General features: G+C 45.0%; 2 protein-coding genes across 2 annotated transcripts; one reads left to right on the forward strand and one right to left on the reverse strand.

The window, feature by feature from the left end:
* Positions 1-11,558: 11,558 nt before the first annotated feature.
* On the forward strand, positions 11,559-13,936 carry LOC124652883 (cytochrome b-c1 complex subunit 6-1, mitochondrial-like). The gene is made up of 4 exons (XM_047191928.1): positions 11,559-11,690; positions 12,613-12,694; positions 13,443-13,532; positions 13,610-13,936. Coding segments are annotated over exons 1-4 (207 nt in total). The 5' UTR covers positions 11,559-11,688; the 3' UTR covers positions 13,643-13,936.
* An 808-nt stretch (positions 13,937-14,744) lies between these two features.
* LOC124652881 (serine/threonine-protein kinase STY46-like) lies at positions 14,745-22,516 on the reverse strand. Its single transcript, XM_047191927.1, has 15 exons — positions 22,164-22,516; positions 21,336-21,450; positions 20,835-20,911; positions 19,816-19,888; positions 19,404-19,514; positions 17,974-18,024; positions 17,720-17,856; positions 17,531-17,638; positions 17,285-17,358; positions 16,380-16,555; positions 16,045-16,140; positions 15,701-15,781; positions 15,562-15,612; positions 15,339-15,479; positions 14,745-14,991 (listed from the first exon to the last, which is right to left on the reverse strand). The coding sequence occupies exons 1-15, from the start codon at positions 22,412-22,414 to the stop codon at positions 14,935-14,937; spliced, it is 1,599 nt and encodes a 532-aa protein (XP_047047883.1). The 5' UTR covers positions 22,415-22,516; the 3' UTR covers positions 14,745-14,934.
* Positions 22,517-23,165: the final 649 nt, after the last annotated feature.

Consider the following 23,165-nt stretch of genomic DNA (forward strand, 5'->3'; position numbering starts at 1 on the left):
CACACGCGGCGTTGCGAAGTGCAAGGGCGTGCCACCTGACCTATACCTGGTCGGGAAGGTGATGAGGTTGCCTCGCTTAGTTTCTGCGGGGCATACATGTAAACGTTAAATACGAGCCTCGACCGGCTCTCAGGTTATCCCGTGAATCGGCTCAAAGAGCCGATCCACCCATGATCCGTACGGGGTGCACGAATACTTGGTGGTCGTGCTTGATCAAGATGAAGCTAATGAAATCTACGACGATTTAGGGTTTTCACCGCATAACCGGATCATCCTACTCCGGGTTGGGCCTTGCGGCCACGCACGGTGCTCGTAAGCCGATCCTAAACAAGGCCGGAAAACCAACATGAAGTTGATCCTAGGAACATCCCGTTTAGGACTTGCGAACGCCACCCTACGTGCCACCGGATCCCCCCCCCATTGTAAGGCCAAACTATTGCAGATATTAAACTAATCCTTGTAGAACAAGGAGCAATCGTAACGGATCAGATCTACTAAATAATGATCAAGCGGGGTGCCGCCCCCACACCTGAGATAGGCATGAGGGCGGCTAGATATGCAAGGGTTGCACTACGTAAGCATGCTTAAACGAAGAACAATGCTAACCCTAACACATCTAATGATAACTACGTTGCTCGCCATCAAAAGCGCTTCGATACGAGCAACGCATGAACAACGTGGGGCTTGTGCTGCCTAGATCGCAAGATGCGATCTAGGCAGCATGTCGCTTACCTGATAGAAACCCTCGAGACGAAGGAGTTGGCGATGCGCCGAGATTGGTTTGTTTTTGGGGTTGAACGTGAGTTGTTGTTTTATTCCATAAACCCTAGGTACATATTTATAGTCCAGGGGACTTTCTAATGAGGGCGTGCACTTAAACCGTGCACGACTAAGATTCTATCTCCAAACTAAAATAGATCTAATATGTTACAGATACACGGGCAATTAAGCCCAACAGGCCGATTCATATAATTCTCCACGTATATTTCCTTAAGCCCACCTCTGACTGCGGCCCACCTCTGACTCGTCTAAAATCTGGTGATAACACATGCCCCCCTGGTTTTGGAAATAACATTTCCAAAATCATTATGCTTTCCCTTCGAAGGGTCATGTCGTAGCAGAGCAGAGCCGTTACAGCATCCGTCATCATTATGCCCTGTCTTCTCGGCTTCTCTAAAAATCCCGACAGACTTTAGCATCGATCCCTTGGAAGTTGTAATGGCATTAATCCTTCACCGGATTTATCATTATTTAACCGCGCCGACTGGTTAGCTCTCTCTCATATCCTCTATTCCATCCCAGCTATCGGCACCAAAAAACCCCCTCCTCCTGTAGCAATGTCTTCCTCTTCCTCTTCCTTCTCAAAACTCTTCCCCCAATCTTCGCCGAAGAAGAAGACCAAGGACAGCCTCCACCCCGCAGTGAATCCCTTCTCCTCCGACAAGGAGGAAAAAGAAGGAGAAGCAGCGAAGGCCAAAACCTCTCCTTCCGCCCAGCTCCCGCCGAAGAAGCGCCCCCGCATGTGGGCGGACAGCGAGGACGAGGATGATGACGAAGAGGAAGAGGAGGAGGATGACTCCTCCTCCTCCATCGGGTACCCGCCTACCAAGCGCTTCCGCTCCTGGGCGGACAGCGAGGATGATGATGATGACGAGGAGGAAGAGGCTCCAGCCAAGGGCTGGGGCAGCAGCGACGAAGAGCTCCCCGGGAGCAGCGCCGACGACGTCGACGGCGGCGATGACGAGGACAGCGACGACTAGTAGTATAGGACTAGTAGTAGCAGTGCACTAGGCACCAGATCCCTCTTTTGAGAGCCATCGGCTCTTTCTTGTAAAGCCGCTCCTTGGAATTAATGAAATTGTTCTTTCCATTTATCCTTTAATCGCTCCAATTTCATTCCCTCCGTTTGCCATGCTAAGACCGACAAGCAACGCGTCGGACTTCTTTCCTTTCTTGCAGCAACGAGCACAGTCCAAGCCCCGTACTAGGCGTCGGCTTTTCCTTCCCGGTTCTCGCTCGAGACGACCATGATGCGGCCGCAGCTCGAGGTGACCCTAATCGGCTCTCAAAAACAGGGCATCTTCCGGGCTTGTTGCCCCCGAGACTCGGCCAAGGTAAAGCGAGCTGTATGGACCTAGGCTCGATCATGTCCGAGGGAACTCCTTATGCCGAGCTAGCCGATTTAAATATACATCGGCTTCCCAAAAACGAAGAGCCCTCAAGGTGAGCTGCCCCCGAGTTTCTTCGGTTCTGCCGGCCGGATAGGCTCCCTGACATTGATCCGATCATTGATCTGATCCGCGCGCCCATGCTGCTCCTGACATTGTCCTTGAAGAAATCTCCCTTGAGTCGATGGCCATGCATCGGCTTTCATGTCCTTAAGTCGATGCCTGCTGCATCGGCTGTGTTCGAAAATTTTCGAATTTTCATTTTTTTTTACGGCCGACCTGTGCATCGGCCCCCATATTCCAATACCCATCAACAAAAGATGAGACGCTTCTGTTGCATACCCTCGTGTTTCATCCACTTGGGCGCCCCCCCGAGCCGATTCTGTCGGGAGATTCGATGACATCGGCTCTGATGGACCATGAATGTGTTGAACCCAGGCAGTATGGATGGTGAGGATATTCGCGGCCGATTACTGGAATCGGCTAATCACTTCCTCTTGTAGGTCGCCGAAACTTCTAGCGGGGATGTTGAGGAGGTACAGAGGCCGTCCGCTACCCTGGATCTAGCTGCCCCGACGCCCGTGGCTGCACGAGCGGTTGATCCAACCGAGTCCCCAGAAAAGCCGATCGTTACTGCGCCGGCTGCTCCTTCCTCCTTGGGAGAGGTATGTCTCTCCCTTTTGGCTCTATCAGTTCCTTGTCGCCTGCTAAACTCACTGTGTTTGCCTTATCAGGGTTGTGATCTCTCGAGCTTGCTTACGTTCGACCCAGCATCCATCGATCCCACCCCTTCCAAGGCAAGTGGGGAGCCAGACATCGGCACGGTCCGTGGCCAGCTCCAGCGCCTCAAGGACTTGCTCTCTACCTCTATTGAGGCTCTGATTGAGAATTCCGAAGAAGTCAAAGGCATCCTCGCGGGTATCCATTCTCATCTCCCTATGACCCTGCAAGTGAAGCTTTGGCCCGCCGTCACCCTGTCGGTCTTTAAGTCACGGATTCAATCAGCTCGCCAAAGGATTACTCTTCGCCACTCCCAACTTCCGCTGAGAGCCGATATTGCCGAGAAGTGCCGACGGCTCAATGAGAAGAAGGCTGCTCGGACGCCAAGACGGATACTTCGCCACCCGTACCGAACTCGAGACCTTGCACAAGGAGTTGGAGGACCTCGAAGAGAGGGTAAGGGTGACCAAACAGCTCATCCAAGATAAGGAGGCCCTTGTTGCCCGCTCCGAAGAAGAAGCAAAAGGTCTCACGGCCCGATCCGAAGACCGATCCGGCTGAAATCCGTTCCCCGAGCAATCAGCCGGTGACGGGCAAAGACGCAGATGACGAGGCTGAGATCGCTGAGGCGGAACGCATCCGTGTTGATGCTATCATCGCCCTCGGTGTGTTTCTCCAGTAGGGCTTTCATAGACAACTGATTCTGCTTCTCGGTAGGGCCTTGATGTGTTAATCGCTACGTTTGCAACGTTTTGCTTCTCTCCTTCTCGTTTTTTATTGGCCGATTTTCTGTCGGCTATCATTTACCATCTGTCTGGTGTGGTGACCATATACCTCCCTCGAGCCGAATCTGTCTGGTAACTACAGATATCGGCTTTGCGTTACGCCCAGGCGCTGTACTCGCAAGTCAGCCCCGTTTGGGATTCGTGTAGTCGACGTGGCTGCTATCCGTCAGATCGCCGCTGGACCCAAGCAACCATGTGGTGAACATAATCTCAGCCGGCTCGTTGGATCAAAGCCCTCCCGTGAAGGTATCGTAGTTCCCCTCGCGTAAATCTGGGGCGCTAGGCTCCGTCGGGAGGACGAGTAATGCGTTCGCATCAGCCGAAGTCTCGCCATCGGCTTTCCTTTGCTTGTTTGTTGTCCCACCGGGCGTGCCAGAATGTGTTGACTGCCAAAACCCACCGGCGGGCAGCGGCCTTGTCAACACTGTAGAGCCGGGGGGAGCCTAGAGCTGCGGCTGGCTGAGACCCCTCCGAGCGACGGCCCGCAATGCTCTTCTGGTCACACGCGGCGTTGCGAAGTGCAAGGGCGTGCCACCTGACCTATACCTGGTCGGGAAGGTGATGAGGTTGCCTCGCTTAGTTTCTGCAGGGCATACATGTAAACGTTAAATACGAGCCTCGACCGGCTCTCAGGTTATCCTGTGAATCGGCTCAAAGAGCCGATCCACCCATGATCCGTACGGGGTGCACGAATACTTGGTGGTCCTGCTTGATCAAGATGAAGCTAATGAAATCTACGACGATTTAGGGTTTTCACCGCATAACCGGATCATCCTACTCCAGGTTGGGCCTTGCGGCCACGCACGGTGCTCGTAAGCCGATCCTAAACAAGGCCAGAAAACCAACATGAAGTTGATCCTAGGAACATCCCGTTTAGGACTTGCGAACGCCACCCTACGTGCCACCGGATCCTCCCCCCATTGTAAGGCCAAACTATTGCGGATATTAAACTAATCCTTGTAGAACAAGGAGCAATCGTAACGGATCAGATCTACTAAATAATGATCAAGCGGGGTGCCGCCCCACACCTGAGATAGGCATGAGGGCGGCTAGATATGCAAGGGTTGCACTACGTAAGCATGCTTAAACGAAGAACAATGCTAACCCTAACACATCTAATGATAACTACGTTGCTCGCCATCAAAAGCGCTTCGATACGAGCAACGCATGAACAACGTGGGGCTTGTGCTGCCTAGATCGCAAGATGCGATCTAGGCAGCATGTCGCTTACCTGATAGAAACCCTCGAGACGAAGGAGTTGGCGATGCGCCGAGATTGGTTTGTTTTTGGGGTTGAACGTGAGTTGTTGTTTTATTCCATAAACCCTAGGTACATATTTATAGTCCGGGGACTTTCTAATGAGGGCGTGCACTTAAACCGTGCACGACTAAGATTCTATCTCCAAACTAAAATAGATCTAATATGTTACAGATACACGGGCAATTAAGCCCAACAGGCCGATTCATATAATTCTCCACGTATATTTCCTTAAGCCCACCTCTGACTGCGGCCCACCTCTGACTCGTCTAAAATCTGGTGATAACAAGATCACAATCATAAACTACGCCAAGTACTACACGATGCACACACTGTCACCATTACACCGTGGAGGAGGAATAGAGTACTTTAATAACATCACTAGAGTAACACATAGATGAATAATGATACAAAACTCATATGAATCTCAATCATGTAAGGCAGCTCATGAGATCATTGTATTGAAGTACATAGGAGAGAGATTAACCACATAGCTACCGGTACAGCCCTTAGCCTCGATGGAGAACTACTCCCTCCTCATGGGAGACAACAGCGTTGATGAAGATGGCGGTGGTGTCGATGGAGAGGCCTTCCGGGGCACTTCCCCGTCCCGGCGGCGTGCCGGAACGGAGACTCATGTCCCCCGGATCTTGGCTTCGCGATGGCGGCGGCTCCGGAAGGTTTCTCGTACCGTAGCTTTTCCGTATCGAGGTTTTAGGTCGGGGACCTTTAAATAGGCGAAGAGGCGGAGTCGGAAGGCCGACGAGGCGGTGACACAATAGGGGCGCGGCCCAGGCCCTGGCCGCGCCGCCCTATCATCTGGTGGCCCTGTGGCCCTCCTCTGCTGGCTCTCGGGTGTTCTGGAAGCTTCGTGGAAAAATAGGATGTTGGGCGTTGATTTCGTCCAATTCCGAGAATATTTCCTTACTAGGATTTCTGAAACCAAAAACAGTAGAAAACAGGAACTGACACTTCGGCATCTCGTCAATAGGTTAGTTCCGGAAAACGCATAAAATCATCATAAAGTGTGAACAAAACATGTGAGTATCATCATAAAAGTAGCATGGAACATAAGAAATTATAGATACGTTTGAGACGTATCACCCAACTGTAATTTGTTCACCCAACATGCTATTTATCTTATGGGAGAGACACCACTAGTGAACTGTGGACCCCGGTCCATTCTTTTACATCTGAAATACAATCTACTGCAATACTTGTTCTTTACTGTTCTTCGCAAACAAACATCATCTTCCACACTATACATTTAATCCTTTGTTTACGGCAAGCCGGTGAGATTGACAACCTCACTCGTTACGTTGGGGCAAAGTACTTTGATTGTGTTGTGCAGGTTCCACGTTGGCGCCGGAATCCCTGGTGTTGCGCCGCACTACACTCCATCACCAACAACCTTCACGTGTTCCTTGACTCCTACTGGTTCGATAACCTTGGTTTCTTACTGAGGGAAAACTTGCTGTTGTACGCATCACACCTTCCTCTTGGGGTTCCCAACGGACGTGTGTCTTACACGCCATCAGCTCCATGCACTTTCACCAGTGTTCGTCCACTCTTAGACGACCCGAGGGGAAGAAACCCTAGCATCGCCAGGTCCTCCACCATGTCCCTCCCTTCTGCCACTGTAACCGGCTTTGGCCGTACGGTAGCTGTGGAGCGAGGAACAAGGGTGGCGGCACTGGATGCAAGGTACTAGCGGTCGTATTTGTCTCATGGGAAGCGCCGAGGTTGTCCATGTTGTGGCCATCAACGCGCACATCCTGTTATGTCTCTCTGCTTCGGCTGGGAATCACGGAGGCAGTGAGCGGTGTGGGGGACTGCCGTTCTGGATCGAATAAGTTGGTTGGGCGGGGGTCCAGCGGCAAGATGGTCGAACGGCATCAACGCTCATTGCTTCTCCTTCCCCTCTCCTCTCGTTGCCCTAGATCGCATCGGCGATCCCCTCCAAGATCACTTGACCATGTCACCGCTGAACCTCGCGGTTCTTAACGTAGTTGTGTCGGCTCTGCTGGGCCTAGTGGTGCCGCCTTAAGGTTCCAGTTTGCTCGTGCTGCCCAAGGACGGTACCTCGTGCCTCCTGATCTGCCACGACGTGCACCTCAGATGTGGATGCATCACCAATGCCATAGAAGGATGTGTGCTCGGGTGTTTCGTGCTTGTCAACCACAAATTATCGCCACCTTGGGAAATTCGACAGCATGCCCCGATTCCAAGGTGTTGACATGGGGAGTTAAGGCGGTCATGCTTGAAGATCGTCTATGCTCTGAATGTGTTATCTCACATGCTCGTGTTGAGCTGAGATGGCCTACTGTCGTTGGTTGTCCTAGGGAGTCTCGCAGTGGATGGAAAGAACATGATGATACGCTGAACGTTGTGTGCATTTGGTTGTAGAATCATGCACATGATGAATGTGAGTTGGAGGATTGGCAAATTGCAGCACCATGATAAGTGGCGGCGGCACAGGTTGATTCTCTTTGAGTTCCACATATCAACCTCTGGGGTGAAAAGCCTAGGTCGGGAATTCATTGGTTGTATTTGGCAATGACGGTTATATAACCGTTTCCTTGTTGAGTTCATTGTTTAGAAATCTAAGCTCTTCGGGGTGAAAACCCATGTTCTCACTTTTGTGGTTAGACAACACGGTGACAACGCTTGTGTAAGGATACATTGCCCCTAAGTGTATTTTTTGGTAATTACTGACAATCATCTATGGACTAATGTTTTTATTTTGTTTGTATGAAGGAATATTTCATATGTATTGCTTGTAGTCCATGTGTTGGATTCAAGTGTGTATTCCATGAAAATTGATACATATACCTTTGGTATTGGCATCAAGATCATCGATTTGAAGAGAAGAATATGATATGATCAAGAAGAAGAAATTAAGATGGAGTTCTTGTGTGGAACTCAAGTTAGCCATGCTCTAGCTTACCTTTGAATGATTAATATATTATGATAGAGCATGAATAGATACAAGGTTGACCAAGACTAAGAGTGAAGATTGAATTCGAGTTGGTCAAGACATGAAGCATAAAGATTGTACCACTTTGGATCATGTGATCTTGTGGGATGTAAGCCATGTCAATTATGCTTCATGAGCTAACCCACTATATATGTGCATTTGTGTTGTTTATATGGGTAGGTATCTTGCCATGAGGATGCATCAAGAGTATGATCTCGTATAGCCCATGAGAGGATGGCATCAAGTTTTGGATGTCATCAAGGTTGAGAAGGGAAAGTTCAAGATGAACATATCGAAGATATCATGCTTGAAGCTTGCGGTCCATTTGGTGATAATGGACATGTGAATATGTGCCCCAATGAAGCTATCCCATCATGGTGTATGGGGGAGCAATTGGGAGTCTTCACGAAGCAACAACGACCAAGTGAGCCATCCCGACTTGAGTGGAGCTTGAAGCGTTGTCATCAAGATCAATAGGGATGCGCAAGGAAAAGGTATGTCCTTGATAGGTTTTCCTTTTACCGGTCTCAAGGTGGTTGTTGGGAGACCGGGTTATAGGATAGATAACCGCACTATCAAGAGGGGCTTTCGGTTGAGTAACTTGATCGCATCGTCTTAGGGAGCTCAATCCTTTACATATCTTGCATCCCTACATTCTTGTTGCTTCTAGGTGTTTCTTTATTTTAGGTTCTTGAGCTTGTTGCTAGCTTTACAACAAGTCCAAGTTCATATAAAACGGAATTCGTATGCATCATCTATTGCGTTTTCATGTTTGGAGTTTTTACCGGTTTGATTTTTTATAGATAGGCCAAACCTTTTATATTGTTGTTCTTACTCAATGGTTAGGCTATTATTTTTCTATGCATAATGTTGTAGAGCTCGTTGTCGTGATTGCAACGAGCCCAAGATCATCAAAATCGGAGTCCGGATGTGAAAGTTATCGCATTTTCGGCGTGTGGCTCGGCAGGCTGGATGCTGTTGCCGGGCAGCCCTGTATCTGACCCGGCATGCCGGCAGGATACCGACAATTCCGGTACCTGCCGGGTTCAGCGCCGGGTTGGCTCATTTTTTGGCCCAAACGATTATATTTTTTAGGGGCTATAAAAGAGGCTTCTTCCCCCGACCCGGAGGAATGGAACCTGGGTACGCGCGCACCCATTTACGAAAAGTTCAAAAAAATGCTATTTAAAAGTTTCCAAAAAATGTGAAGTAAAATTTTGCATGTACATATTATGTTGATACTTACTCGTGTGAGTTTTCACGAAAAAATACCATTGTGTGTGGCCTGTATAAAAATGACAAAATGTCCAAATGAGAATAGTGAACAGGAATTTGTACTATTCACAGGAATAGGAATTTGCATTTTGTCATTTTTGTGTAGGTCACACACAATGATATTTTTCCGTGAAAACACACATGAGTAAGTATTAACATAATATCTACATGCAAAAATTTACTTCACATTTTTTGGAAACTTTTAAATAGCATTTTTTTGAACTTTTCGTAAATGGGTGCGCGCGCACCCAGGTTCCATTCACCATTTTCGCTTCTTCCCCATTGTTTTTAGGGTTCTTTGGCACGTTTTTTACCACCATTGTTGACCTTCTTGAGCTTTCTTACCCTCCCATGATTCTTGCATATTATTGATGGATTTGGAAGAGGAGATCTAGATCTACAACCTCCACCAATCAATTCGTCCTCTAAGTGAGGGGAACTCTTGGGATCTAAATCTTGGAGTCATTTCTTGATTTCCACCTTGCTCTTCATCTATAGTTCCTCCATATTATTTGTTGCTTTGGTGGGATTTGAGAGAAAACGTTTGACCACTTTTCTTGGTGTTCTTGCTTTGCATCCTTGCATAGTGTTGAGCTCTCTAATGCGATTAGTTTGAGTGAGAGACCGTGAACTTGTTACTCTTGGAGGGGTGATCTCCTAGTTGGCTTGGCGGTTGGTGCTCCGGTGACCTCTTCGTGGAAGATTGTGAAGAGGCATGGGCTTCTCCTTCATGGAGCTTGTGAAGTGGTTGTGGAGCTTGCCATCTCCGGAGTGGAGAAAAAGCTAGCCATAAGGGAAAGACATTTGTCCTTCGTGGTATTGGCTTGGGGAAGAAGGTGAGCCTTCGTGGCATTCGGGAGACCTTCGTGATAACCCGTATCTCTCCAGCGTGGCGTACCTCACCTTGTGTGGGGGAACACGGGAATACATCTTCGTCTCCGCGTGCCTCGGTTATCTCTATACCCGAGTTAATTTCCTTGTGATAGCCATCATGCTTGAAGTACATATATATTGCTATCATTTGTGCTGCATATATCTTGTGCCTATCTTCCTAACATATCTAGGTTTTGTTCTTGTAAAATAAACGTTAGTTCCGCATTCTTACAAGCTAAATTCGTAATAGTTTTTAAAACGTCTGTTCACCGTCCCTCTAGGCGACATCTCGTCCTTTCAGCTTGTGCATTGTTATATTATTGGAGACATTGTTTTTTGGAGAACCCAGGCACATAGTCGAGGTGTCATCATTGGTGGTGGTTTGTTCATGTTGGTATGAGCCTATAATCGCTGCGGGGGGTTACTTTTTTTTCGCTTTCGATTGCATGTATCCTAGATGTCTAGATAAGTTTTGGATATTTTGTTGTTGCAGATGCTAGAAGTAACGTGGTGTCTTTTTTATATTAATATATTTTTTATCGTAAAAACATATCTGAAAACAAAAAAAGAGAGTGTCTTAGCTTCCCTTCAATGTAGAAATCAACTTGTTTGAGAACTTGTCTTATTTTTGTGGATAGATATCATGGTAACTTTATTGATAGCCTAAGTAAGAAGGTTATATTGTCCATAGAATTACACAAACGAAAGCTAGGTGGATTATCTACACAATTACATGAAATATTTATTATTATCAAAATAAACCATATCAAGCTAGCTGATGTGCTACTTTGCTCGCCTAAGAGAACTTGTCTACGTGACACAAAGAGGGTTTTGGACTTAGAGTATCTTCAGTCGCATCCCAAACGACGTTCGGCAAAAGCGTCGGATTGGTCGTTTGGGGGACGTCCGGACTAAATTTGTGTTTGGTGGAGGTTCCTTTCCTAGCCACATCCCCAAAACGCGATCTCCACACAAAAAGCAAGTGTAAAAGTCGTGTCCGGTGACCCTGATAGAACCTCTATACACAGAGGATGGGCTAGGGACGCCAGACAATATTTGGGATACGTCCGGACCAAAACGGTCTTAGGGCACGTGATTGAGACATTTTTTTGACCGGCGTCCACCAAATCTCTTTGAGGGACGCTTTGAAAGACGCGACTGGAGATGCTCTTAGTCGTAGATTATTTAGTAACCGCTAGATTTCTAATGCCATGCATATTTTAACATAATAGGGTAACTAATTCTCATTTGTGTCAGCTGATATCACCCCCTTGCGTGAACACTATTTTAACTAGTGAATAATTATTTAACGATTTTTTTTAGTTCTCTTACACTATTAGATTTGCATTTTCAGTTCCGGAGCATTTTTATTGGAGGATGATTATTTTTTTTTTTGAGGGGATCTTGGAGGAGGATCTAAGAGGAGTGTTATTAACTGGGCCAGAGACATCCTAAAAAAACGGACTGGGCCGGAGACAGAAGAACGCCCACAGGCCGAAATCTCCATTCCGTTGCTTCACCTCCATTCCCGTCTCCTCATTTCCTCCACTCCAAACCCTAGTCGCCCATCAATCGGATCAGGTCTTGACATTCCTGGGCGCAGCGGACTATCCCTAGAGATCTTGCAATTACGATGTATGTATTTTCTCTCTCCTTTTTCTAGCCCTTCGCTGACCAATTCGTCGGGTCTCTGAACTCTTTGATTGTTTCTTGATCTGGTGCATATGTTCCCGTGTTTATTTTGCGCGGAGTCGTAGATCTTATTTCTCAGTATTTGCGGTGAAGTATGGTAAGAATAGGTCGTGTATACCTAATTTGTCCCGGAGAACGAATTGGCGATCTGATCGGGCATAGGAAGCGTTGCGAATTCGTATAAATTTGAAGGCAAGATCGCAATTTTTCACCAACCAACCACCGCGAACGAAATGGTGAATCAGTTTGTTTTGGTAGGCAAAAACACGAACTAAACATGTAATCAGTTTGCTAATTCGACGGTCCTGATGCCGTTAGCTGTTTTCTTTACATATGTCATGAGTTGGGATTTGGGGATTTTTTATTTGAAAAGGTGGATCTTGGGTTATAATTCAAATTCATAGGTGAATTGGGAATTTCCCCAAGTATTAATAGCCGCAACATGGCCACAGATATAATTGTCTTCCTTAATATTTAGATCACATGTACATTATTGCATTGAACCCACTTTGTGCTTGGTGGAACCAGGGCTGGAGCCTTTGATTGTAAAATTGAATAAATAAAACTTGATTGAACTCTCATTGTATCAATCTGCCTCTTCTCTACATATTGCTATCTTGTCAATTTAAAAAATGCTTGATCTTCCCTTAAGAACAGTAAACTTAGCATGTTGTTGCCCAGTTAGCTTATAGTTTCACTAATCTCTCAATAATCGATCGTCACTGTTCATTTTGTGGTTCATCACTATTAAAAGACTATTTGTACAAAATGTTTACTTGCATTATTCTCATTACGTTTGGAAACAACAATGTTAACCTTTCAGTATTCTTTTTGGGTTATGTAAACATGTTTTATTTCATGGCAGGGCGGATGAACCTGTTGATCCTAAGAATTACCTTGAACAACGTTGCAAGCCGCAATGTGTGAAATCATTCTATGACTATGAGGTGAGTGCCAACATTTTTGTCATGTCCACAAGACAGATTAGCACAGTGAAATGTGGAAACAAGTGGTTGTCACTTCTTGTAATTCGCATGCTAAACGAGCTAGGACTGGTAGGAAGCTGACCTAAGTGTTGGCAGTTACACACTGATTTTCATCGAGCACCCATGGCAGAGCAAATCGTCTGGTCTAATGCAAGCATACTTCCTAGGGTATTGGATATTTGTACTATCTATAGATTAGAGACAATTCTACGCAAAGCCACCTTATAAGAAGCAGTGACTGTTTAATCATCGATACTACACGATTAGTACCTTATCTACCATATGTGGTTTGAAAATAAAATAAAAAAACAATTTTCTTCTGTTAAGCTTGTGTGGCACCAAACTGGAAGTTTCACATATACCCAGTATTGCTAGAAATTGGCCAATACATCATCATATTATCACTATAAGCTATTTTTATCTTGACATTTTATTGGAGTTTGGACACCACTTTAGTTCTGTAATTGGAGGCCTGAGACACTAGTTTTTGTTTTTGTTGTTATTTGGTTAATTCGCAAGCAGTTTGTACCATATCGCATGGGTGAGGCACTCAACTCATAACGGTAGATGTGGATCTCTTTACCATTATTTATGTTTCAATTTGGTTACATTGCTGGGCCTAGTATGCCCATTTTATTAGCAGTGAATGTGGTCTCAGGAAACACGTGATATGGGTTACTTATTGAGCTTGATCTCTTGCTCTGCGCAGAAATGTGTGAAGAGAGTCGAGAGCGACGAAACTGGGCACAAGCACTGCACTGGGCAATTCTTCGACTACTGGTCATGCGTCGACAAGTGTGTAAGTACTTTTGAACATAAAAGTAGCTTTAAAACATCGGCCTTGTGGTGACTAATGGTTCAAACTTGTGTTTGCAGGTAGCACCCAAGCTCTTTGAGAAGCTCAAGTGATGGCAGGAAGCTGCTGATTTCCTTTGACACCAATAAATCCATCTGCTGTCCACTTTTTCTGTTCTGCTGAACCTGTAACATGGAGCATCGATTTAGCTCTTCCTAAAATTTGTTAAACCCTTGAACAGGGCAGCAAACATCGCTTTTTTGGCAATGTACTCGAGTTGAAACAGCTATTTTTTTTGTTTAATTTGAGTGGACATGACGTTCATACCATTTTACTGTCGTGGTGGATGAAGGCAATGTACTGTACTCGAGTTTTATTCTACAACAATGTAGAACTTTTGCATGGCATCATGGAACTCAGTCTCAAACAGACAAATCCACACACACAAAAATCTCAAACAAACAAATCAAAACAAAATTTCCTTCCCCGTAGGCTCCAGAGAACTTGAGAACTCCGCTTCTTCCATGTCTCTCACCAAATCTTCGCTGCTAGTCTTGGGTCCAGCCATGAACCTTCCCAGTTTGTCGCCAGAAACGGGTGGGTGGTGTTGTTCTTTCTTTCCTCGAGGTTATTCAGGTTGATCCCCCTGGCCACCAACTGTTATTGCGCAGATCAGGTCTGTAGCTTATTCACAGATCAACAATGCGCAGATCAGGTCTGTAGCTTATTCACAGATCAACAACGAGCGCGGAACAGGATGAGTGGTCGATCCAACATAGCAGCCAGCCAGCCACGCTGCAGCAGTGGTAAGTGATGAAACCAGGATGAGAGCTGTACCAGGGGGCTTCCCCCACCGGCGCTACATAGACAATGGCCCTGCCATCTGTGACGTTTACAAAGCACAATGGCTCAATGATGTAGGTCCGGTTGGTCTTTCCTTCTTCCTCCGGTGCACTCCAGCAGTGAAAAAGAATGGCCAAGGTTGCAATTTTTCTTTTCACTGGGATTTTTTTTCCGCACTACAACAACTTCCCCGTTTGCATGTTTCCATGGTGTTCCACAGGCAAGTTCGTGCAACTATTGCACAGAAATTTCTTGGCAGAGCAAGGCGACAGGTTAGACGAAAACTATCATTGACAATAAGCGATAGGCAAAGCGCTAAATTCTTGGGCAAAAGCAGCAAAACATAACAAGCTACAACCAAGAGACCGTGACTAACCAATTTCATCTGTGATAACGATAAATAGGCTGAAAAAAATAGGCCCAAGATAATTGCTCAAAATGTATATAACAAAAGGAGAAACAAAACCAAAAATGATATGCTACATTCCTCAACATTAGTGACCCGAATCCTAATATATAGGCCAATCGGAGAACAAGAAAAATGTCAGGTATGTGCAGAGGGTCAGTTTGTTGGGCTGGATACATCTTTTGGTTGCTCGCTCGTCTCCCCTTTAGTTCCCTGTAAAAAGAGCAAAAGCACCATACTGTCATGGTTCTTCAATTCTTATATCTAGGTCTCATTAGGGTATTTTTTTTTGTAAAACTACACAAAATACAAATTTGTAGCTCCAGAAAAGCAAAAGGTAACTATTTTGATCCACATATTTGTCTTTTTTGTGTACACAACAGCTGAAAAGATAAATTGATTAAATTCTGTACATACATACTATGCATCTATATGTCTATGTATGGGAGTTTTCTTTTAGGATTTTTTTAAGTATCGAAATATAGCTTTCATTTTTTTAAGGGCTCCTTGTAGCCTGGGTTCTGTTTTAAATTTTCGTCAATGTAAGACTCGCTGTGTACCTGAACTTCTTCCAGAAGACCCTCTAGTTCAGTTAAGATATCTGGGAAAGCAGGCCGGTTTGATGGGATGGTTTCCCAGCATCTCTGCAGCAAGTCTAATAGCTTGGGATGTGCACTTTTTGGCAGCACTGGGCGCAAACCCTAGTATAAAAATGAAGGGTTAGGATACCTAGCCCATTGTAGAGCGTGCATGTTACACAGAAAACCTACACATACTACATACCTGCCTCACACCTACAGCTGCTTGCAGAGGGGTCATGGTATCGTATGGGATCTGGCAATACAAGAAACAAAATATTAACAAGCTTATCAATTGCAATGATTAATCACTAGGCAAGTACAGATAGTATAAGATACCATACCTTGGACGTCATTAGTTCCCAAAGCACAATAGCAAAACTGAACACATCTGCTTTGTTATCATATGGTTGATGATTTATAACCTAAGCATGGAGCAGAGAAGATACATTAGCTTGTATTTTATATTTTCATATCCAGTAGTTGTAAGCGTGAATTTGACTATGTAAACATGATAGATCATAGACCGTCGAATTAATATTTGGATCAGTGAAATAATAAAAGGTAGTATGATAAACTACTGCCAGAAGTTCAATTACCAACTTCCACTCAGTGTATAGAGAATACAGAAGTTACAGAACATTTTGAACCAAGTAAACTTAGGTTGGTTTTAGTTAATGATACACACCTCAGGCGCCATCCATCTGTAAGTTCCAGTTTCAGCTGTCATGATACCTCCTTGATCCTGGAACCGAGCTACACCAAAATCTGCAACTTTCACAACCTAGAAAAATAACACCAGAAACATTCATCAGTTCGAAAAGTCTGTCATAAATACAACATGCAATACACGACCCTAAGCCCCCAAGAAAGACATGAGTACATGACATACACAGTGTGCACCAACAGTATCATCTACATTCATCACTTGCATTTCACTGTGTCTTTGTTTTGTGTCATTGTTTTTCACTTTTTCTCCATGTTCATGGTGAATAAAATATTACAGAGTTATAAGCTACGTACATTATCTTTGTCCATTAGAAGGTTTGCTGTCTTCAAGTCTCTATGGACAATACCCCTCTGATGCAAGTAGCACATCCCTCGGCATATATCACATGCAAACTTCAGCAGAGTTGGGAGATCAAAGACATTGCGCTGCTTGTGCACGTAATCATAAAGGCTTCCTCCAGACATGTATTCTGCAAGATATGAAAATAAATTTGGATATAACTCCCAAGGAACCAGTTAAGCAGGGACAAGACACATCCTCTTCATCACCTAGCAAAAACAATTTTGGCTCCTATAAAGTAAGCATATTCTGTCAATACTACAAAATTATAGGGTGTTGTGTAGAACTGTTGTGGATGCGAGTGCATCACATCAAGGCAGCAGCATTTCGGATGCAGCCGGCAGGCTGACAAGAAGGCCAATACCATGTATGTATGTATATATTAGAAATTTTAGAACTGAATGATCTAATTTGTTAGGAGTTTGTATCGTGTTAGGAGAAGTCAAGGACCTAGCATAAACTTTCTAAGAATACTGTGTTTCTAAGTTTGAGACAAGCAAGAACAATCAAACTATTTTTCTCTGGCCATTTTATCGTCTCAATCAATGCCAATTCAATATCTGAAAGTCACCCCATCTGGCTATGTTCAGCACGGTAGTTATTCTTTTATGAATCAAGGTATGAACAAAAACATTTGCAGAAGCAATCATCCCAGTTGAGAAGTGATAAAGAAAATAGGAACAGGTAGGAATGTCAGAAATCCATGGAAAATAAGGGAAAGAAGCAAGATCCGGTTCCTACCCTATTAAGGGAAACTGGCACATCACATCACTGTGTGCTACAAAGCCTTCTAATTATCTTTGTAACAAACAATTCTCAGCAAACTTTCTATCAGATCCAGCTTGATCATAAAGCCTACCTGTAATTATGCAAAATTTTGGTGGTTTTGTGCATGCGCCAATGAATCGCACAACATTGGTATGATGAACTTCCCTGAAAAGATGAAGGTAAGGTATACTTAGTTTTTGGTACTTGCAAGGGGCAACACTTAACCGAGTGTAGTGATTTGATCATTTCTGCATGAGATAAGATAACAGAATATCTTCAAACACATTATCAGAGGGAGCTAGGTTATTTGGGATCATATAACCTCAAATGGCAATACCTTAGAATATACACTTCCTGCGTGAACTCATTCCAAACATTCTTATTCAAATGCTCAGCTTTTAGAACTTTCACAGCAACTTCCTCGCCTAAGTAAGTCCCATGAAACCTTCAGATAAGCATAATACACCGTTATGAAAGCACTCCTGAGTACAGAGTAAGTAACTCCGCAGTATAAAAGTCAACTCACAAGTCTCCACAAGAACCAGAAGCCATCATGTCTCCCATCTTCAGAAGTCGTTTGTCAATTTCCCATTCACCACCTTTTACCTGGAATGGTGGTGTTCTTTCCGCAGCTGAGGAGTGAGATGAACCAGACCATGAACCCTGTACTCCCAAAAAAGAAGCACCAAATTATATTGCTTCAAATGTCGATAACTAGCAGAAACATGATTAAATTATCTACCTGCAAAATCCAATCTATTTAATTAATTGAGAATGTACCTCATTCCTTAAAACAGATGCTTCAAGCGCCTTCTCTAAACCATCAGTATCCTGATCATACCATTGCAAAGATGGCATCATTAGTATAGAATAAAAAAAATCGCTCACAAATAATAGAATTAGAAAACCCAAGTTAATTTATCGTTATAGGCCCTGCGGTTTTAATAGGCATCATATCATCATTAGTGCTGCAACATGAGGGAGGGAAGCACGGGCCGAGCGTCGTGGAGGCCAAACTGGGTCCCAGCGCCCCTTTACAAAACTACAAATTTCCTTTAACCCGGCAAAGCTTGGGAGCAGATAATTCTTCATCCCAGCACAATAGCTAACTTGCAGCACCGATCTAGCTATGGCTATTTTCTCCTTTCGACAATTCAACGGGAACATCAGAACGCCTCGCGCCTCGCCCCTGACTGGTGACCCGCCCGTCTCCATGCCTGCAAGGCGACTTGATTTCCCCTCTCTCTACAGCGCCAAGGGCGACGCCGGCTAGATTTCCAAGACATCGAGTTCAGTCACCAGCTAAATTCAGGAACGCAGGCCACCATAGTGGGGCTCGCATGCCCAGCGAGCACACCCTCAAGAGAGCGAGACATAACGGCTACTTTTTCAAAAGATCTGTTTGACTTTATATGTTTGTCATGGGGCAAGTACTCATTCTCACCTGTTTTTCTTTAATCAAAATTACCACAAAATTGCAGGGAGTTGGCTGCAGCGCTAATTACCACACAACTACACAATTGTAACTTGTTGTGATGAACACATGTTTTGCATTCAGAAGAAAAAAAATTACAAGTTTTAGGTTGATCTTAAATAATACTACCAAGTTTTAGCGATGTCTGTACCATTTCCCCCTCTTTCCTGTGTAAATACGAAAAAATGGCCCTCCCTTGACTTCTGCTCACGCTCCGTCACTGGAGGGAAGGAGGGACGGAGGGGGCATGCAACAACGTTGTATCATTACTGTGTTACTTCCATAAGAGTGCCAAGGTATGCCTAAAGAAAATTGCTGTTGAATTCATGGAAAAGTGAGTCTAAGGTGGCAAATTCAGGATGTGCCTTGAAACGCTGTTACCTGGATATTTCATTACGACTGGTGCTTCAGAAAGCAAGTTACCTAATAGCACCGATTAGATTATTACTTGTTGGTGCAATTAACTTGTCACAGAAAATATGTGATATCAGTTTAAGATGTGCAAATGTTTTTGTTAATACTACCCTCTGTTAAGTCAAGATTGTAATCTTTTGGTTAGCAGTGTTAACTTAATCACAAGTTGGACTATACACACTTCTATCAGTGATAGTAAATCGTAGTAGCATACATCGATTAGTTTGTAAAAATAGGACTAGGCTAAGAGATACACTGCAATGCATCAGTTCTGGAACCTTTTCAATTCAACAGATGACATGATAAGAACACCAAAGATTACCTCAATGGGCCAACCATCAACAACAAAAACATCAAGAGAATAGCCATCTACGGTGGAGAAAACATGTGCTTCCCTGATGTTCAGTCCAATGTCTGATAGCAAGGCAGAGAGCTGGCAGAACAGTGTAGTTAGAATGCATACTTAGGGTAAAAGGTAGATAATTACTTGAAGCAAAAGAATTGTTAGCATGTAAGCCAAATGCATGGTTGAATACCAAAAAGTTGCCCCTTACTAAGATGCCTAGAGTACAAGGACAAGACCAATTAAGCAGGAAAGTTCATATTAGACTTCTGAAATAACAGAAATATGCATCAAAATATACGTTTTTGCAGCATTGAAAAACTACTATCAAGATATGAAAGTTTAAAAATGTATCATGACTTCAAATTAAAAGGCAGACAAAATTGCTGACCTGACTAAGAAGCTTTGGCTTGTCAATTGTGGAGAAAACTATCTCATGAATATGCGTGTATGGTGTGTCCTGCCTGTGAAGTATACACACCCAATATTAGAATATTGGTAAAAGTCTAGATAACAAAATTATCTGGATGAACATGGACACAGGTGCGCATGGAGGACACGTAGTAGTATTTATGCAGGTGCAAATGCATGAGTTTTTTCGATTTCATACATGCATATTTTGGGGTTATGTAGGGCATCTTACTTCAGATATACTTATTTATTTCCATCTTCAACTAATGTGCACTTGTGTAAAGTGATGGTGCCATATGCAACCTGCAGGTTCAGTTGACCCCAGCAGTTTTCTAAATCACTGCTATTTGTGCTCTTATTTGCATCAAAACACATGAAACCACACAGCGCTCCAGTTCTGTCTCCACTACTGATTTGTGCACAAAAACACCTATGTATTTAGTCTGTTTGGTTCCAGTGTGCATTAGAAAGTGAAATAGATATAATGTGGATACACTAGTATTCCCTTGGACCTTCATTTCTCCATGTACTTGGCACTTTCGAGTTCTGATCAAGACATGCAACATACGTAGGCAATAGACAATCATTTTCTTAGGTACAATGTGACCAGATATCATACACCCTACTGTAATATGTCAATCTTGTAAAATAAGCTGATAAGGCCCGGGGGAAGGCGTAGGCTCAATAAAGGCAGTAGTTCTTCTCAGGATTGAAGTGTCAAGGATCTAGATAAAAGAAGATCAAAAGTGTGAAATATCAAGACAAAGAGGGAGTATATCAAAGGTTACAAATTACGAGGTATTCCCAAACGGAGGAGGATATCCAAGGTTACAACTTACAAGGTACTCCCAAAACCGAGGGAGTATATCAAGGGTTACAACTTTTGAAGACATTGTTTTATCAGTTATGACAAACGAGAAATAGGTATCCCACAAATGCTATATTCATCTCAGGGTTCCTAAAAAACTAGAAGCAGCACATAACATAGTGCATGAGTACCTTACAGAGAGCTCATCACCATCATCGGCACCTTCGTCAGATGCATCAGAGTCATATGCTGAATCCATGTCCTCAATCTTTAATCAAAACTTATAGTCAATTCCACGGCTCCAAATTCTAATTGTGAGGTTAAAGGTACAAAATCGTGAATGCGTAACACGCATGAAGCCTCCACGAGAGAGAGAGAGAGAGAGAGAGAGAGAGAGAGAGAGAGAGAGAGAAATGAACCTTCCCTCTTCCTAATCATTCTATGTAGATAAAAAAACTATTACTAATTACACACTACAGCCAAGCAAATTCTACCTAATCAAGATAATCCTTCCAACTAAACTTAGCCAAATAATAACACTGAGAAAATGTTTTTGAAGAAGCATCATCTGTAGTGTAGGTACTAGTTAGAATCCAACAAGCATCCACTGGCCAATAAAAGTAGAGTTGTGTCATAGCACTAATCAGTTGCCTGTAGAAGAACAATCCAATCAACATAAGCAGGAGCTTTACCCTCAAGAAACGGACACGGAACGCAGGGCGCCTGAGAGGATCCTTTGCTTCCATCAAGACCTTCTGATGGACCAGGACATCTGCTGATTTGTCGACATTGATATCAAGCTGATAGCTACATGATGGGAAAAGAAAATAATCCTTTGTTAGCCTCCTTATGAGTTTGCAGAAGACAAGTAAGGAATAATTAAGTGGTGTAGCAATACTAAATCCGAAAACAGTGACTCCAGCTACCGGCTACCTTTCCAGACACGAGATATCCAAAGGAGACGGTTTCATTCATTTTTACCCTATCCAAATACAAACTAAACCATAAGCATACAAGCAGGCAGGCAAGTCAAAGGCAAGAGAGCAGTATGGGACGAGAACTCCTCTTTGGGATCGGATGATCCCGCTGATAAAAGTGAGAGGCAGCACTGTACTATACTGTTCACTTCATTTACATCGAAATCCTGGAAGAGACCAGTTCAAAATCGGTGGAGTAGAGTATACGCCCGCTGTCAACCCTGCTCGACGTGACCGCAGAGAAATCTAACTAGGCAGATCGATTCGCCAAGCAAAAATACAGAGTCAATTCAGCTCTGTAGCCGAGTCAAACACCAACTCCCAGCAAATCAGACACCAGTGAGCAGTGGAAGCTGAAATGCCACTGCTGCAACGCCCAATCCTCACCGATAATCTTCAGTTCAGCGAGACCACCTAACCAATAAAGCCAGGGTATCGGAGACGCGATACGGCGCACAGATTCCACGACCCCAGCAGCCCTAAAGCACGGTGGCAGACCTAAGGAGCTGATGGGAGAAGGGGGGTGCTTAGCCGATCGATCACCTGTAGGGGAGTCGCGCGAAATGGGCCTCGAGCTGGACGCGGAAGTCGGGGCCCGTGGCCTCGTCGTTGCCATCGGCGACGAGGCGGTCGTAGACCTGGGCGCAGATGTCGCCGGGGGCGACCCCGCCGCCGCCGCTCCCGCCCGAGGCGGCGGGCCCCGACGCGGCGGGCGCGGACGCGGCGTAGCGGGGCGGGGACGAGCTCTCCCCCACGCCCTCCTCCACGCCCCCGCCCTCCGCCGCCACCGCCATCCCCCCGGTAAATCCTCGGCGGGTCACCGGGCGCGCATCTTCGTCGAAGCTTCGCGCTAGGGTTCTCGCTCCAGCTCGGGCTGGTGGCGTATTCTAGAAGGTTCACGGGGGGCGGGCGGGCGGGTGGTGGGAAGTACTGGCTGGGTAGTTGGAGCACTTAAAAGAAGGATAGGAGTGGGGGAGAAGAGAAAGGAGGAGGAGAGGAAGACGATGACGTAGGCGCGAGGTGTGGGGAAGTAAATCTGGGGACGGACCAGGGGTAGAACCGTCCTTCTCTTGTCGAGGGTGGGTACCCCACGCGCTCCGGTGCGCCCCTGTACAATGTACATGTGCGTGCGGCCGTGTGGTAGGGGGATGGCTCCGTGCGTGGGCCTTGTTCCCAGTGGATCCGAGCGAAAGGTCCTACACGGATATGGATATGGCTTCCTACAAGTCTACAAGGCCATTGCTACGGTTACCTGAAGGTTCCTCATTTCACCAGCTTTACCTGTGGACCGTTTTGTAAGATTAGATGCACTATAAAGTTCTTCTTTGTTTAATTTTGTGTCGTTCATTTGGATTGGACTTGCTGAGTCAGCATGAGATCATCTTGTCGGTTCAGCTAATTGTATAACCCCACAAGTTAATTAACTTTGCTCCCATGAACAAGATCCTAGTAGTTCTTTAGGTGGTGCGTTTGTTGCCACTGCATGTGGTGGACCTTTCACCACTAGATTGACAAATTACAGCATGACTTTTACTTAGCATTACT

The sequence above is a fragment of the Lolium rigidum genome, chromosome 5 (assembly GCF_022539505.1).
Source record: "Lolium rigidum isolate FL_2022 chromosome 5, APGP_CSIRO_Lrig_0.1, whole genome shotgun sequence".
In the NCBI taxonomy this organism is placed as follows: Eukaryota; Viridiplantae; Streptophyta; class Magnoliopsida; order Poales; family Poaceae; genus Lolium; species Lolium rigidum.

Excerpts from the sequence above, each read along its gene's own strand:
- LOC124652883 (XM_047191928.1), top strand. Across the intron at positions 12,695-13,442 it reads AATCATTCTATGACTATGAG|AAATGTGTGAAGAGAGTCGA; the intron begins GTGAGTGCCAAC and ends TGCTCTGCGCAG. Across the intron at positions 13,533-13,609 it reads GGTCATGCGTCGACAAGTGT|GTAGCACCCAAGCTCTTTGA; the intron begins GTAAGTACTTTT and ends TTGTGTTTGCAG.
- LOC124652881 (XM_047191927.1), bottom strand. The coding sequence starts at position 22,414 with ATGGCGGTGGCGGCGGAGGGCGGGGGCGTGGAGGAGGGCGTGGGGGAG. Across the intron at positions 20,912-21,335 it reads TCCGTGTCCGTTTCTTGAGG|ATTGAGGACATGGATTCAGC; the intron begins GTAAAGCTCCTG and ends TTTTGATTAAAG. Across the intron at positions 17,359-17,530 it reads CAGGAAGTGTATATTCTAAG|GGAAGTTCATCATACCAATG; the intron begins GTATTGCCATTT and ends TCATCTTTTCAG.